Consider the following 16,911-nt stretch of genomic DNA (forward strand, 5'->3'; position numbering starts at 1 on the left):
CTCGCCATTGAACAATGGATAGTAAATAGTTTTGTTTCCAATCTTGGACTTTGATTTGTTTTGCAGCAGTAAGGGCAAGCTGGATCCAACCATGCTGACCATCAGTTAAATTCAAAGTCACAGTACTATACCTTAAAAGCATGCAAGCATCTACAAATATAAAAAATTCTTCAAGCACAAAATAAATATACTACCAACCATGCAGCAATCATAGATATGCTTGGTAGTAGGACCAACCATAGATATATCCACATCATATTCTACAGGAAAGCAATATCTGCATTATATTGTGCTTGTTTAAGCTGAAATAACCAGTTTCTTCCTGAGCAGATGTACTGTCCAATACCTTCAACATCAGCTTTTGCTGGACCAAAAATACATTATTAAATTTAGAATCAAAATTAAGAAAATTTTGTGATATTGAGACTAGAGATATTTTCCATTTGTTAGTTGGTATGTGATAGTCTAAGTTGTTTCATTCAGTTCTGATGTCATTGGCATCAAATTTAATATTTTACAACAGACATTTATAAACTATAATTGTTTTCAGTCTTTCCAAGAATGCAATTAATAACTGCCATCAGAGCATGGGCTGCCAAAACACTGAAAGCTGAAGGTCCATATATAGACATTAAGAGATCTCGCCATTACAGATATCACCAGAAGACAAATGATACATGGATGCGCAGACTATTGAAAATGGGCCTCTGTGTCTAGTGTGGAAAACAACCTTAGGATAGCCACATAAAGTGTAGAAATATTTCTGAGCTTCTGCAGCAGTACATCTATAGCACAGATCAAACCGGAGTTGCCCGAGGGCTAGATCAAGTGAGGCTCAAAAGTTACCTTCTAAATGTAGAAGGCTGATTTGGGAGTGAGAAGACTGTAGGCATTGGAATGTCTGCTTTCATGTTCTAATTGCACATGAAAATTATGTGAAAGAGGCTCCTTTATGGGCACACTTCCTTTCAAAGAATAGTTACTGAAAGTAACAGTTGTGTTCTGTGATTTCCTGCCCCCTCATAGCTCCTTTTTGACCCTTCCCCACTACACCTGCCCCTTGACAACTATTTGTTAAAGCTTCTCACAGTGTAAGAGAGTTTGTATGCATTTGTGCAGGACAACTCCTAAGTAAATCCCAAGTAACTCAACACAACAACAATGGAACGAAAGCTTTCCTAGGCTAACTGGTGCAGGATCAAGAGAGTAGTGGCACTTAAGAGAGCAAAGATCCTCTTGTGCACAGGGAAACCCGTCTCCTTATGCTGGTACCAAGGCCTTACTCCTTGCATTTGTGGCAGCTAGGTGCTGTGCTAAGTGTTTCCTTCCTGGTTCTTGGGCATCCCATGACTGTTCTTGCATCACTTGGGTTAAGAAGAGGACACACGAGACGGATGTTTGTCAGTATGCAAGAGGGAGGAGCATGCTTCTCCTAGTTGTGCAACTCAGTGGTGAAGATGAAGGACATTAATAGAAGTAAATGTGCTGGATCCTAAGATTTGCCACATCATGATGGACCGCTCCAGTGGCAGTATCAGTAAAATAGTTCATTAACTATGATGTTATACTATGGCACATTTGGGGGATAAAATTTGGGGATAACATTTCTTAACAGCCAGTTAAAGAAGAAATTGTTACTTTCCTTTTCAGGAAAAAAAAAGACTCTGAGACAAATGTATTTTTCACAAATGAAAAAAATGAAATGTCAACAGTGAGACAAATGTACTTTTCGCAAAAGATTTAGGATTGGTGCTAGAGCTGCTCCAACAAATGATAGACAAGAACCATTTCACACACAATTAATCCCCTAGATGGCTTTGATTTTATATACCTTGCTTGCATACAATTGCTCATGCCAAATATATGCATCTGCTTCACCTTGTGTAGATGCTTTGGAAACCCTCAGGAAGTTTTAACTTCGCAATGTGTGTACCCCAGATAAATAGATACTAGGTGACTCCTCACCTTGGTTGGTGTGTATCCAGTGTAGCTGGAGTTTCCTATACCAAAGGTTTTTTCCTGGAAATTCACCAGATGAGAATCAAGAAAAGGATGTTTTTGTTTTTTAGCCTGGGAAAATGCGCACACACATACACATACACTTTCTTGCTTACTTATTTTTCCTTTTAGCTTCTGCTTTTTTCCTGCTGTTGCTTCTGCATCACTTTTGTTATCTGCAGGCAGTTCCACAGGGAATGTATCCTCAAGACTATGGCTGCAGTATGTATGTGCAAAGCTGACCACAAGTAGAACTCTCAATTTGGCCCAGAACAACTTACATGCAGGCTTTCTATGATATACTAATCCCTTGTTTCCTAGTGGGGAGAATGGACTCCTCTGGCATAACAAGAATGGAATTTTGTTATCTCTTGTAAACCAGGAGTTTACTATGGCTTACCACTGTAGCTTTCTATTGCCTTGTGAATATTTTTGATCCCAGGCTTTCTATAAGGCTTTAGAATTTGGGAAACAAGGACAAGCTATTCCCCCCTCCCCTCTTGATCAGGAAAGAACTTTTAAACGTCCATTATGAAAATACAAAATGCTTCACCTTTGACAATTGTGTTGGCACTTGTTCCTTGTGATGGGAGCAAAAGATGGATTTACATTAATTTATCTCAAATCACCATGGTTTCTTGTAACAGCATGCCAGTTTTAGACTTTGGTTAAAGTCTCAGTTCAGTGCTTAGACTTAATCTCAGTTATAGTGCTTAGGGGACAGCCAGTGTGATGAGTGGGGTGTTGGACTAGGACTAGGTTTTCAAGAGATGAGTGTTCAGATACCAGCCTCAGCTGTGGAAACCCATTGTGTAACCTTGAGTAATTTTTAGGCTCTCAGCCTAAGAGGAAGGCAGTGGTAAACCTCTTCTGAATAAATCTTGCTGAGAAAACTCTAGGATAGGTTCGTCATGAGTTGGAGTGGACCTGAAGACATGTAATAAAAAAGTAAGAGAGGGAAAGTTCTTCATTTGTTCTTATGCTGATTCAGCCTCCCAGTGTTGTTGATAGGCTGGATTAGCTGAAGTTTTCATCTAAGAACTGTTCCTGTTGGATGCAAAAATAAAAGTGACCTTTTTTTCGTAGTATGATTGGAAATGCTTCATTTGCTTAGTTAGCTTTAGTTATTAAATGCACCAGGGCAATAAGAGCAGGTGAAAAGCTGTAAGCCCAAATACTGCGGTAAATGCCTGACGTTCCAAAAGCACAATACTATCCTGCAAACAAGTCCACCAAAGTTACTAGCCCACAGAAATTATCAGTAATCTACCTGATTTCTTAAGTTAATCATCTGTGGCATGTTAGTCATCGGTGGGTTGTGGAAGAAGGAATGAAGATCTTTAAATGTACAGAATTTCTGTGTGTAATCATCTGGTAGCAATTCCTTCTTGCCGCAGACTACTGAATACCTTTTGCAATCTTGGCCTATACATAATGTAGTGGGTGTGGGGAGTCATAGAGATAATGCTGTTCAAAACTATTTCAACAGTGTCTGACAAATCTGAAAAAAAATTAAAAAGAGGAAGAAGGAGCTCCTCAGCTGTGTTAGGAGTTTCAGATGGTACCACTGTCAAGATATGCATGGGTTATATTGAAATATTTATCTGCGTTAGAAACACAGGTTCCCTTCAAGTACAATTTAAGATATGTAAACTGAAAACCACATTCCACCATGTTGTCTCTTAATACAATGCTCAACAGAGACTGCTTCTACTGTTTATGCCATGGTGATTCCTCCTAGGAAGGCTTGGAGTTGTAGTCTTATATACTGGAAAGGCCCTAGCTGGGGAAAATTGATTTATATTGAAGATAAACATGAAATGCATTACATTCATTTGGAAGCAATATAAAATGTCTGCTCTCCCTCTTTGCACTCTAGGTTACTTTTCACCACTACTCCAGCTACAGCATATCCTCCAAAATTTCATAAATGAAAACTGGGATGTGTGTGGCCAAGCTGCATGAAAGTATAGTCAAGATTGCAAAAGTTAAATATGAGGAAGAACATGTAGGCTATAAAAGGATGCTTTTGCCTGACCCTATTGGGAAGTGGGAAATTCTACCTTCTCCTTCCTCCACGAGTTGAGTGGAAACTACTTTTTCACTTTGAACTCAGTTTGCAGCAGTAAGCTGAAGGTAAGGGACAAGTGGGAGGAGGAGGAAAGGAAACTGGGATATTTTTAAACCAGTTGAAAGGTGGGATGACATAGGATTAATTGGGGTTGTTCTTACCAAACTGGGACAATTGGAGAGTTCACTACAGATCCATCCACTGTAGGTTGGTTTTGTTTTTTTTATCTTGAGACTGTCAGCTAAGGTAACTATCCTATGAATGCCTACTTGTGAAAGAGTGCCATTGAACCAAATTTCAGCTTTGTAAGCCTTTTCAGTAGAAAACCAATCTTCAGATGTGCATATAAATAAACGAGACTTTTACTTCTGAGTACAAATTAGTAGGATGTGTCTGTTAAGGTATTTTTTCCAAGCACAACATAGGTTATTGAAGTGTTCTGCCTGGGATAGGAAATACATTGAATGTAAAAACTGTTTTCAAATTATTGCAGGGGTAGGGAATATGTGGCTCTCTAGATTTTGTCAGTCTATAACTCCCATCAGTCCTGGCCAGGATAGGCAGTGAAGTCATGGGAATTGTAGTCCCACAACATCTACGGACACATGCTCTCCCTATCAGATTTCTCCTTTCACCAGCATTCAAGAATACAGTGAGACCTTGTTATCCGCTGGGGTTTGGATCAAGGACCCTCCATGGATAACAAAATCTGTGGATGCTCAATTCCCATTAAATACAATGGCAAAGCAAAATTATGTCCCTTATATAAAATGAAAAATCAAGGTTTGCTATTTGGAATTTATACTTTTTCTGAGGGGGGGGCGGTATTTTCAAGCCATGGCTGCATGAATCCATGGATAAAAAACCTGTGGATAAGGAAGGCTGACTGTAATTAACTTTGGAAGGGAAGGTGTTCTTAGTATCCCTTTTAGTATTTGTGAGAGATGGCAAGATGGCAAATGTGAGCTACTTTGCTTTCTGATACCATGCATTTCAGTCTTATCCAAAGGGCAGAGATGTATGTGGCACCATGGATCACGTAGATCATTCCTCAGGGGATGTATATATGTGTGTCCTAGAAGTGTAAGAAGAGGATAGACAAATCACTCACACATCTTCTTTCACTAGTTATCTGGAACATCATAGGCAGTTCTTTGCTGCTTTGGTGATAATGCTTTAGGCCAGTGCTATTCAAAGTGATGATCCATGGATTGGTTCTGGTTCCTGAGCCCTCAGCTTTCGGTCCCTGGAAAATTCCCAGAAAAGAAAGGAACAATTGTAGTCAAGGGGCATAATGGGTACCAGTCCCTACACTGGGGAAAAAGTTGCTGGTCCCTCAGGTAGATTAAGAAGTACTGCTGTATGCTGATTCAGAAAGTGGATTTGTGTTTATGTATATTACTGCATTTGATCTGCTGCTGGCACTGAGCAAATAGTTCAGAGTCCTGGTTCAAATTATGCACTACCCTATACCCAACTTAAAATTAGCTGTGTGATGGTTTGAACTGGCTGAATTCTTGAAAGGCTGGTCTTCCAAGTGATTATTGTAAATAACATGCCTCATTCCTGTGGTGCATAAATATCTGCTATATTCTCTGCTCTGTTCAAAGGCAGAATACATGAGAGACCATTTTGGCAAGGGAGGGATGGAATGACTAATGAAAAAAAAAGAGGGATGGGGTCTACCAAAGACAGTCCTTTTTTTAAAAAAAGAAAATTTTCAAAACTACTTCTTAATTTTGCTGAGCTTCCTTCTGAAAGGCCTACCAAATGTGGATGGGCCAGCTGGCAGCTAGCATTCTAGCCTACCAAATGTGGATAAAGCATCATTCTGGAATAGTAGCCACTAGCTGGCAGCTACTGAGATGAGTCTGGTTGTCACCATCTGTTGTGATGGAGTTAGTATATCTTCTGTAATAGAAAAATAAAACAATGCTTTGTTTTGTTTTCCAAACCAACACACACTTTTGGGAGCTGAACTTTGCTATTCCCCATTTTTCAGTCTTGAGAGCTTTCAGATCAACACTTGTCTCTCCCACTCACCCTCTCTGACCTGCCTGAAAATTAACATGCGACATCATTAATAAATGCATTACTTTTGGTAACTCACTGTGTATATCTATATGATGTTAAATTGTGTGTGTGTGCTAGTTAGGTTTTGCTCCCGTGGAAACTGCTGGAAATCAGCTCAACTCAAACACCACTCTTGTTGGGAAAGGAGTGAAAAGGAGAGTTATTTATGCAAATAGTTGAAAATATAGCATCCAGGGAAACTCCTTCTTTGCTTGAGTTGCTGCACCTCATCATAAATACTAATAAGCAGAACTTGTTCAGTTTTGAAGCTATACCCACTTACCTTATGTCAGAATGCCCTGATTATGGGCAATGAAAGTCACTTTGCAATAATAAAGAATAGAGAAAAATAAAAAGTGAAGGGGAAGGGTGGGGCTTTTTTTGCCCAGCCAGAGAATTTCCTGTCTGATTTTTCCAAAGGCAGTCTGTTTTTAATCCACACTTTTTGTTCAAACTGTTTGTGCTTGCCTTTTCTTTCTTTCTTTCTTTCTTTCTTTCTTTCTTTCTTTCTTTTCTTCCCCTTGCTTTTTCTTTGGCTGAAAAGCAGCTCAGAGACTCCAGATGATAAAGGCCAATGGTGGTTGTAAAATGCATACATAAGACATTTCTGACCAAGCTGTACATTTGATTGCAGAGCACTAAAGATGCTAAGGCTCCTTTCCTTGCCCACAACTTAAGATGGAAGATAATTATGTCACTGCTATGGAAGCAGTAAACAGGCTGAAGTAATTATAAGTTCAGAAGCCCTCAGAATCAAAATATATGTACAGTACTACTGCCTTGGTGCACTGTGGTAAACACTAGCCTGCTTCCCTTTTAAGTGGTACCGTAGCGTTACTTTGACAGGAAAGCTAGTGACGTTAAGAACTCCACTCTTTGATGAAAACTCTCTTGCGAATGTAAACAAGAATTGCCAATTGTCAAATCTTTCCATTGAATCAAACCTTGATTCTTTTCAGTCTAGTTCAATGGGTTTATTTTTTATGGCTCCAGTGAAGACTTTAGGTTAATAATAATAATAATAATTATTATTATTTATATACCGCCCTATAGCAAACCAATCCGGGCGGTTGACAACAGTAAAATATAAAATATAACAATTAAAAACACTTTATCCCTCCCCCCCTTAAGACAATATTAAACAGTATAACATATTAAAAACACAATATCAAGCATAAAAACAGCAATTAAAACTAAAAACCCTGATATCCCTCTGTTGATCCTCGACCATCACTAAGATGGGGCCACGGGAGGAATGAGGGAATCAGGGAACCTGGGCCAGGATGGTTAGTCTGGAAAGGCCTGCCGGAAGAGATCCGTCTTGACCGCTTTTTTAAAGCTGTCTAATGATGTTATCTGACGGATCTCATTCGGCAGGTCGTTCCAGAGTTTGGGGGCGACAGCAGAGAACGCCCTCTGGGAGGTCACCGCAAGCCTAGATTTTAAAGGCTGCAGTAAGTTCCTCCCAGAGGACCGGAGAGCGCGGGGAGGATTGTACGGGAGGAGGCGGTCCCTGAGATAGCTTGGACCCAAGCCATTTAGGGCTTTAAAGGTGATAACCAACACCTTGTACTGGGCCCGGAAGCTGATAGGCAGCCAGTGGAGGGACCTCAAAACCGGAGTAATGTGGTCCCTCCTAGATGTTCCTGAGACAAGCCTGGCTGCCATGTTTTGAACCAGCTGTAATTTCCGAGTCAAGCACAGGGGTAGCCCCATGTAGAGTGCATTACAGAAGTCAAGGCGTGAGGTTACCAGCGCGTGCACAACCGTCTCGAGATCCCTTACTTCCAGAAAAGGGCGCAGCTGGCGTATCAGCCGAAGCTGATAACAGGCACTCCTGACCGTCGCATTTACCTGATTTGTCATCAGGAGCGATGAGTCAAGGAGCACCCCCAGACTGCGAACACAGTCACTGGAGGAGAGTGTGACCCCATCCAGGACTGGAGGTTGCAACCCAATTCTTGGTTTCAGGGCCGCTACCATGAGCACCTCCGTCTTGTCTGGATTCAGTTTCAATCTGTTTTTCCTCATCCAGCCCATTACCGCCTGAAGACATTCATTGAGAGAAGAGATGCCATCAGAATTCGAGGCCGACGAACGAGATACGGAGAAATAGATTTGGGTGTCATCAGCGTACTGATAACACCCAGCACCATGACTCCGTATTATCTCACCCAGCGGCTTCATATAGATGTTAAATAACATCGGGGACAAAATAGCCCCCTGAGGAACCCCACAAGTGAGGTTCCTATTCCTATAGGTTTGGAGAAGTCTGTATTTGTTTCATAAGCACCCTTCTCAATCTTTTGGAAGATTTTGCACCTCTGTGACAGAATGTATATCTTGTAGAAAGACACTGTGAAATTTCTGACAAAAGCTAACTTAACCCACTTCTATTTTCTGCACTAGATAACTGCAAGTGTGTATTCACTGTACAGTGAGGGGATAATAGCATTGAGAAATGGTCCCATGTCCATAAGGAGCTGAGCTTAGAAAGATTTCTGTATTACAATCCAGCTAGCAAGATTTGATATTCCTAGCAGGATTTGGTCCTGCACAAAATATTTCCTTTTGTGGTTGGCTGTTAAAATCAGTAACCAATTATCATCTTGAATATCATGGTAGATTGTGGGGAGGGATTTGTTCTGGGGTGATGGGTTAATAAAAGACCTGGCAGGTAGTGGCACCTGTGATTATATATCCTAGCATTTTCTTTTGGGGGGTATTAGTGTGATTGCAGAAATGGTGAAAGAAGAAAAGAAGACACCCTTTCTTTCCCTGCGCTGTTCTTGCTGTCTGTATCTTATTCCCTGTGCTGATATTAAAACACTCTCATCAAAGCCTAGCTCCAGATTTCTAAATGTGTATCTGAAAGGACATCAAAGTTCTTCTTAGACCATCTCTATGTTAGTTTTATCCTGCCATCCTACCATGGTGAGGTCATATGACAAGATTCCAATCACACTCTTTCTCTTTAATCCTGAATGTGGGATTAGCTCAGAAAACTTCACCCTTCTCTTCCCCACAACACTTGCATCCCCAATAGACCATGTATCTATCTGCCACATAGGAAATAGAGTACAGATAAATTTCTGAATCATCCCTATGAAGCACTGAATGCATGTTTATGATAACGTGAATGCAGTTTTAGTGAGGAGGAGGAAGTTTCTTTAAACTTTAAACAAAAAAGAATGCCTCTCTATGCACTATGCACAGTAAAGACATTTCTAAGGTAGACCTCTCCTTGGTGGAGCAAGACTATTATTTGGCTGCATTGAAAAAAAAATTAGGAGAGTGTATTGTATGTTTTTCTGAAACAGGTTTTTCAAACCTGGTGTCCTTCAAAAATGTTATCCTCTACCTCTCCTAACCCGTCAGGCTGACCTGGCCAGATTAGCTGAGGATAATGTTTGGTTGTAGAATTAACCTATCTGGAGGGCTCCACATTTGGCTTATGACAGTGCTTCCCGCTTCTTCAATTTCAAAAGATGTCTAATCCAGTCACAAAGCCTATGGTGCAGAGGTAGTGTTATAAAGAAGCTCATACTTGGATTCTGATACAGTGTCTAAGTTATGGGACTTCTACTATAAACATCACTTCTGCTTGTCAGACCACAGTTGTGAGATGGCTTTGTCTGCCTCTGGTGTACAAATTTTCTCTTAGTGGGGTATCTCTGGGCTATTTTGTTTTTATTCCATACCTGACAGCTGCCATTTATTTTTCAGTGGATTCACCAGAAAGCTTGTAGGATCTGCCTCATGGATCAGTGATTACTTTTTATGGACCAAGATCCTTAAAATCTGTAAAGGAGAATTTAAATAGAATAAATTATCTATGCCCTTGCTTAGGTTTTGCATTTTCTTTCCCCTCCCCTTGACACATCTTTCTAAGGAATGCTGTTTGTTTTGCTCTTTAAGTGTATTGGGTTTTTTTTCTGGTGTAGTTGCTGTAAAGAGTTCTTGCCCCTTGGCACTTGTGCCACATTTGGTAATATGACATTTTGGATCATATGAGATATTCCTGCATCAGCACAAATTCACACATACATTTTGGGGCTGCTATTGCAGCTGCCAACTACCAGTGTGGTTCAAACCATTCTGTACATGCAATATCGGCTGTGTATGTGTGTGTGTATGTGTTTGAGTGTGCGTGTGTCTGTGACTCCGAGTTGTGTGTCATTTTATGGTGACCCCATGAATTTCAAAGGATTTTCTTAGGCAAGGAATAAGGAAAGGTGGTTTTGCCAGTTCCTTCCTCTGAAATATAAACAACAGCACCTGCTATTCATTGGGAGTTTCCCATCCAAGTACTAACGAGCACTGATCCTAACAAGATCTGGAGCCATTAGGGCCCCTTACAATGAGACACAATATAGGCGAGTTCATTGGAATTCACTGTCATATCCAATTGCCCTGGTCCCAAATTGTTGAACCGAGACTGAATTCCTATAATACACACAAAGTAACACAGTTTGTGCATAGCTGGCAGTGACACCATATTGTTCCTGCTTCTAGAGAGATTGTATTTTGCTTCCACTAATGGAAGTTTGAACATGGCTAGGGCAAACGCTAATCCAAAGAGACTTTAGACACTAAACACTTACGAAACTACCCTGGTATCTTAGTAGAATAATCCATCACTGGCAACATGCTTCTGTTGGGCTTCGGTAAAATAGCAAAATGTTGTGTTTTTGCTGTTGTTGCTGATAAAAGCACTGACCTTTTTAATCTCATGCAATGGGCAAGAAATCTCTTGCAAATTGATTATTATTTTCCAATTGAGTTCTCAACGTTTACTACTGGAGGAGGAGAAAAATTTTGAATATTATTTATATCTCGACTTGAAAATGGCTCTGTTTCCTGCAATTTCTTTTGTCCCTCTCTCACCTCTTTTCACACTGGTTTTATAGGTCTTTGTTTCAAGTTGTTTTAAGGTGTGTGTGTGGGGCGGGGACAACTGATCACTGACTTCAGCCCACAAGGTAGTAGCTTGTTGGGTATGTTGAATTATCATCACTGTACCAAGAACTTTGTAGCACTATTTGCTAACACTCTCTTTTCTTCTTCTTTTGGTTTGATTTTTCCAGGTATTTGATTTTAGCCTTGAAAAAGAAGACATGGAATGTTTAGACTCCATGAACATCAACAGAAAACTGATTCACCTTACCTACCCATTATGGAAGGGATGATCTAGAACAAGATCACTGCAAATGGTCAGGGTTCAAAATAAGATGGATTGCCCTACGTCTGTCTCCACTGTTGTTCTTAATGCATTCTGAGCTGCTGCAAGTGGCAGCCATTGTTGAATATTGCATGCACAAGCCAATCTTCCTCTCATTAAGAAATTATTTCAGGCAATCAAATGTCCCCATCTTCCTGTTATACCAAAAGATATTTTGGGAAATTGTCAGTCTGATCTGAGTAAAAATGATATTGCTGAAGACAGCTAATGTCCTGTGATGTTGGCCATGTGTGAGGCAAATAGAATTTTTCCACTGGATGCTGGTGAAAATTAGCGAGTGTGGTGATTTTAAGGTCTTGTCTACCAACGATTTTTGCATAAAGGTAACTAAGGGCTCATTCCAGCTATGATTTAAACTGATTTGCTTATCGGTTTATATGTGCCTCCCTTCACACTGGAAATGATTTCAGAACAGACTGAATTCAGTTTGGATCGTGGAGATTTACAGGTGAAGCAAGACAAATGCAAAGAATCACTTTTTTTGAAGACGGATCTTTTGGTGGCTCTTTAGAAAAGAATTGCATTGCAAGTGTGTTTAACAAATGTGAATGAGTTTCGTATCTGAATTGCAGTGCACTGGAGGGGAGGGACTTATAGCAGAGGGTTGTCCCAGGTTTTGGGAATTCCACCATTTTTCTCCTCTTAGCATCCCCTCAAAAGATAACTAAGGTTGCAAGAGGCAAGAAGGATGGTGGCAGCAGGTGTGCGGCTAGCCCCTGAAGGGTTAAGAGCCAGCCCACCTTTTTCCCTCGGCTGCCAATGATGCCGGCCATGGCCCCAGGCAGGCAGAAGGGGAAACTAAAATAATGCACCTGCGATAGTGGGAACTATGCATCATTATGAACTGTTTTAGCAACCCCATGTCAATACAACTTGCAAAACGGTTTAAATATAAGTGGGAATGAGCCCCTAATCAGATTAACCAGATACTGCTATACATCATTGGAATCCAATTTTACTGGCAATAAAGGTATTTAAACTAATGGAGCTTTCTTCGTTGAATTTCTTTTAATTCAAATACTTATAAGCAAAAGTTCCTCTGTTTAGATATGGTTCAGACAAGGCAGTGTCTTAAAAAGTAGACTATAGAAAAAAAGCCTCCTTGCGTCTGTAATGACAAGAGACTTCCACAGCAACTAAAAGCAGGACTTCATGAAGATCATGCTCCAAGCCAAGAAAGAGCTGTTCTCTCTATACTCATCCACATATTTGTTCTTTTTCTTACAACAATGTAGGGCCTTATCATTTTATTTGTTTCCCTTTGTAGTTACAGAACAAGGCAACATCTTTATTTATTTCCTTGATTCTTATAGCTAAAAACAAAGCAAAACAGGAAAGAAGAGATGGACACTGATATTTTTACAATAGTTCTTCTTGCCCGTATAGGAGCTTCATCATTCAGCAGTGTTTTGGAACACACTGAACAAGTCCCTCCAGATCTCTTGTATACTTGAGGGATGGGATTAACTTGAGTAAAGTTGTGCTCTAGAGCTTATTTTGTAAATAGGTATATAGGCCAGGTCTCCCTTCTCTGAAATGCCTGGGATCAGAAGTAATTTGGATTTCAAAAATTTTATTAGGCTTTGGAATATTTGCAAAGAAATAAGAAGATATCTTGGAGATGGGGCCCAAGTCTAAACATGAAATTCATTTATGTTTCGTATATACCATATAAACATAGCCTGATGGTAATATTATACGTAATATTATTAATACTTTTGTGTGTCAAACAAAGTTTGTGTACACCGAACAATCAGGAAAAAAAGCTGTCACTATCTCAGCCACCCATATGGACAAATTTGGATTTTGGAATTCCAGATAAGGAAGACTCGACCTGCATACCCTTTTAAAAAATTTTTCCTGGTGACTATACAAGTTACATTTGCTGAGTATTTGATATTTCATATAATTATTTCAGATATGTAATAGTATTACTGCATACCTACAGGTTAGCATCATAGACTCAGCTGTCGACTGCGGTTCCTGTACATATTTCCAAATTATGTCAGACCTTATCTCTTTACACTCTTAATTTTATTAAGACAGTATGTATAGTTTCCTTGTACATCAGACAGTTAAATTTATAAAAGTACCAATTTAGAAGTATGTCAGAAGAAAGCAACTTGTGAATCCTTTAATAACTGTGCAGTTGAAAAATGCACGTCGGTTTTCCTAAAAGTTGCTCGAGAAACATGAATAACATACCTGCAGGTAAGACATTATATGTATTTAAACACATCATAAAGACCTGATTTATCCAGGTTGCCCTTTTCTGAATATTTTATATTGATATTTTATAATGTGATTTTATTTTTGCTGCTCCTTTGTCTCTTATGTTGTTTCAGTTTATTGTATTTTATATTTTATTGTTTTAAATTTTGTTACTGTTTGAACAGGGTTCAAGGGATTTTGCTTCAAGAGGCAGTATAAAAATATTTTTTATAAATATTAAAATAATTATCCCTTCTAAGGAGATAAGAATGCAGGTGGAGAGCATCTCTTAATTTACTGTACCTCCAACTCCCATCGCCCTAGCAAATGGAGGAGAATGGCAGAGGGCGAAATCCAACAGCATCTGGTAAGCTACTCCTGGATGAGAGGAAACAATGTGAAAGTCGGAACCCAAGGAGTAGAGTAGGCATTCACATTGCATCATGTATTGGAGGACAAGGCTTGTGCAAGGTTTGGGTGAAACTTCCTTATTTGAAGGTAAATATACACAGGAAAACTAGCTAACTATAAGATGCAACTTACACAATAGAATAGGTACAACAGTGTTTTATTGGTATTAAGCTGCAATATAAAATGTTAGCGTGGTATATAGATTATAGCATGATGATGAACACACATCTCCAAATGCAGATTTCTGACCACTCTCCCTGAATGTTTGAGCAGAGGACTTTAGGTTTGCAAGATATACTTTGGAGGTTTTGGTTTTGGAAGATTTTTTGAAGATTGGAATCTGGAAATCCAAATAGTGGCTGAGGCAGGCAAAGCCAAATGTAAAATATTAATTGGGGCAGGGAAGAGATAGGGATTTAGAGCAAACACCACCTACTTATACAATTCTCCATCTGATTGGTGGCAGATCAGGGTTTCAAATATAATATGGTACGACTAGAAATATTAAATTATTTCAAGTAAAAAAAAACCACCAACTCTGGATAGTTACTGTAAATCATTCCACCCATCACTCCTTTTCTGTCTTCTGCCCATCCCTGTATTTGAGGATGTCACCTCTTCTTCACACTTGACATACAAATAACAGTGAACCACCACTTGTATTAAGTGTAAATAGAACCCAAATTGCTCTGCAGTGTGATCCTGAATGTGAAGTTTACTTAAAGCCTATGATTCGAATGACTTCTCCAGTTTACAGAAACCAACTTTTGCTCATGTGAGCAAAGCCTAGTGAAATATTCTGTTTTCATAATGAAGGGGAGGGGCCTTGCTTCACATATTAGTCATTATACACTACTATGAAAAAATAATCAGTTATAGCACTAGAATGGAGTAGCAGGTGACATTTTTAAAGGAGTTAAAATGAAACAGCTGGGGAAAGTAGCTCTCTAGATGTTGTTAGACTTCCGTTCCTATCAGCCTCAAGCTGCTTTCTGAACAGTAAGGGATAATGAGAATAGTAGTTCACAAGTATCTGAAGACCACACATTCCCCAGTCCTGAAACACAACAACAACTATATAAAGGCAGAGACCAGTTGGTACCTTTGGTGGGAAAAGGGAGTTATAGTCTTGCTTGTGTTTCATAAACCCTATCAATTACATGACACTCATGCAACCAGATGTCACAGATACTCAGGCCTAAGCTATGTCTGATGATAGCTGAGTCTTAGCTTGTTAAATAAGGGTCCATCTCATTCACATGTAGGAGGGAGTCGGTGCTTTAAAGTATTATTAACCTTTATTTATAAAATGCTGTAAATTTATACAGCGCTGTGTCTGCCAGCCACAATGGGGATACTGTTGGTGCACTATCCATGCTACTGCCCAATAGTCTCCCTTGCAGAGGTGGCCTTAGTGTGGTGTTGGATAACCTCTGGATGCTGGTCATGGAGACTTTAATGTTCATGCCAAGGCTACCATGGTTGAACCTCTTAACCTTAACCTAATCTATTTGAGCTAGTTGGGGTGTGTGCGTGTGTGTGTGTGTGCATTAGGGCAGTGTATCTCTCTTTGTGATAAAAGTAGTGCCTACCACCTTGGTAGCTGTTCTTCGGAGTGCAATAGTGTGCTATTTTGTGCACACTAGTGCTATATATATGCAGTGACCGGGGAATACTCATGAAGAGACTTGAGATGGGGTGTTAACCAGTATGCGGATGATGCCCAGCTCTACTTCAGTATGATTTTTACCTGGATTACAAGATGCCATGCACATTCTAAACCTATGCCTTGGATGCAGTGATAGATTGGGTTGGGCCCACAAACAGACTGATCCTGACAAGAGAGAGGTGGGCAGTTTGCCTCTTCTGGATCAATTCCATTCCACCAGGAAGAAAAGGCATGTATTTCTACCATTGTCCAAAAAGGTGTTTTAAATTCTAATGTTTCTAACATGGTATGTTCCAGGTTGAATGCCTGTTTCTTGAGATCCTCCTCCCCCCAAGACATGATAAACAGTATGTTAATCAATGAATAACGTTTTTATTAATAATTGGCAATATATTCATAATATTTTTATTAATAAGTAACAAATAATCTCCACATAACATCACATATTCCCTCCCTTGACACACTATTCTTCTAGCTAGTCTCAGTTCTATTACTGGAGCCACACTGAGACAAAAGAAACTGGAGGGACAGGTTGTGAGAGGTTTAGTATCCTTTTGGACTTTTAAGGTGCAGCATCCATATACTGGGCTAGATCTGTGGTATCTTTTTATGGGCTTTCCACTTTTGTATGTAGTGTGGGTTTCATTGCAGGATAACTTGCAGCTCTTCAGATGTTATTGGACTTCCATTTCAGGCATCCTTGACCATTGACTGTGCTGGTTGAGACTGATAAGAATTAGAGTTCCGCAACTTCTCAGGGGTTACAGGCCTTCATCCCTGCACTACAGTGATGGACATGTGAGCTACAAAAGAAAAGGACTGAGCTCACAAACAAACGTAGTGGTATCATTGGGGACATACCAGATTGAACATTTTCATATGTGAACAATACCTTTTTATTGTAGAGAGAAAGTAGAAGCAGAATTCAATCACCTATGAAGTAAAGGTTTTCAGAACATTTCATACCTCAAAAATATGGCTACTAGCCAAGGTAGACAGAATGGAGGCAGAGTAATTTTGGATCAAGCCATGACAATACCAATTTCAACACAAACAAAATGAAACCATCAGACCTTTGTAATGGTTGGTGTCCTTGTATTGGAGGTATGTGGTTATTCCTTCTCACCTTGAGCACTGTGAAATATATGTCCAGGTTCACATGGAAAGTTACTGCATGTTTATAAAAGGTCTCGCTAAGGGCTCATTCAAAGAAACAAAAAGGACATTCCCACAAAA

General features: G+C 39.7%; 1 protein-coding gene across 2 annotated transcripts in view; it reads left to right on the top strand.

Moving 5' to 3' along the window:
• Positions 1 to 12,341, top strand: part of LOC149316537 (putative oxidoreductase ZK1290.5) — an 80,525-nt gene extending 68,184 nt beyond the window's left edge. Inside the window, exon 7 of one of the 2 annotated variants that reach the window (XM_089515772.1) lies at positions 11,230 to 12,341. In XM_089515772.1, coding sequence (XP_089371898.1) covers positions 11,230 to 11,331 — 102 coding nt within the window. In that variant the 3' untranslated portion in view covers positions 11,332 to 12,341. The remainder of the gene's footprint in view (positions 1 to 11,229) is intronic. The other variant, XM_089515773.1, reaches the window with a different exon arrangement.
• Positions 12,342 to 16,911: the final 4,570 nt, after the last annotated feature.

The sequence above is a fragment of the Sceloporus occidentalis genome, unplaced genomic scaffold (assembly GCF_023333645.1).
Source record: "Sceloporus occidentalis isolate IW3139 unplaced genomic scaffold, rSceOcc1.0.p SCAF_3, whole genome shotgun sequence".
NCBI lineage: Eukaryota > Metazoa > Chordata > Lepidosauria > Squamata > Phrynosomatidae > Sceloporus > Sceloporus occidentalis.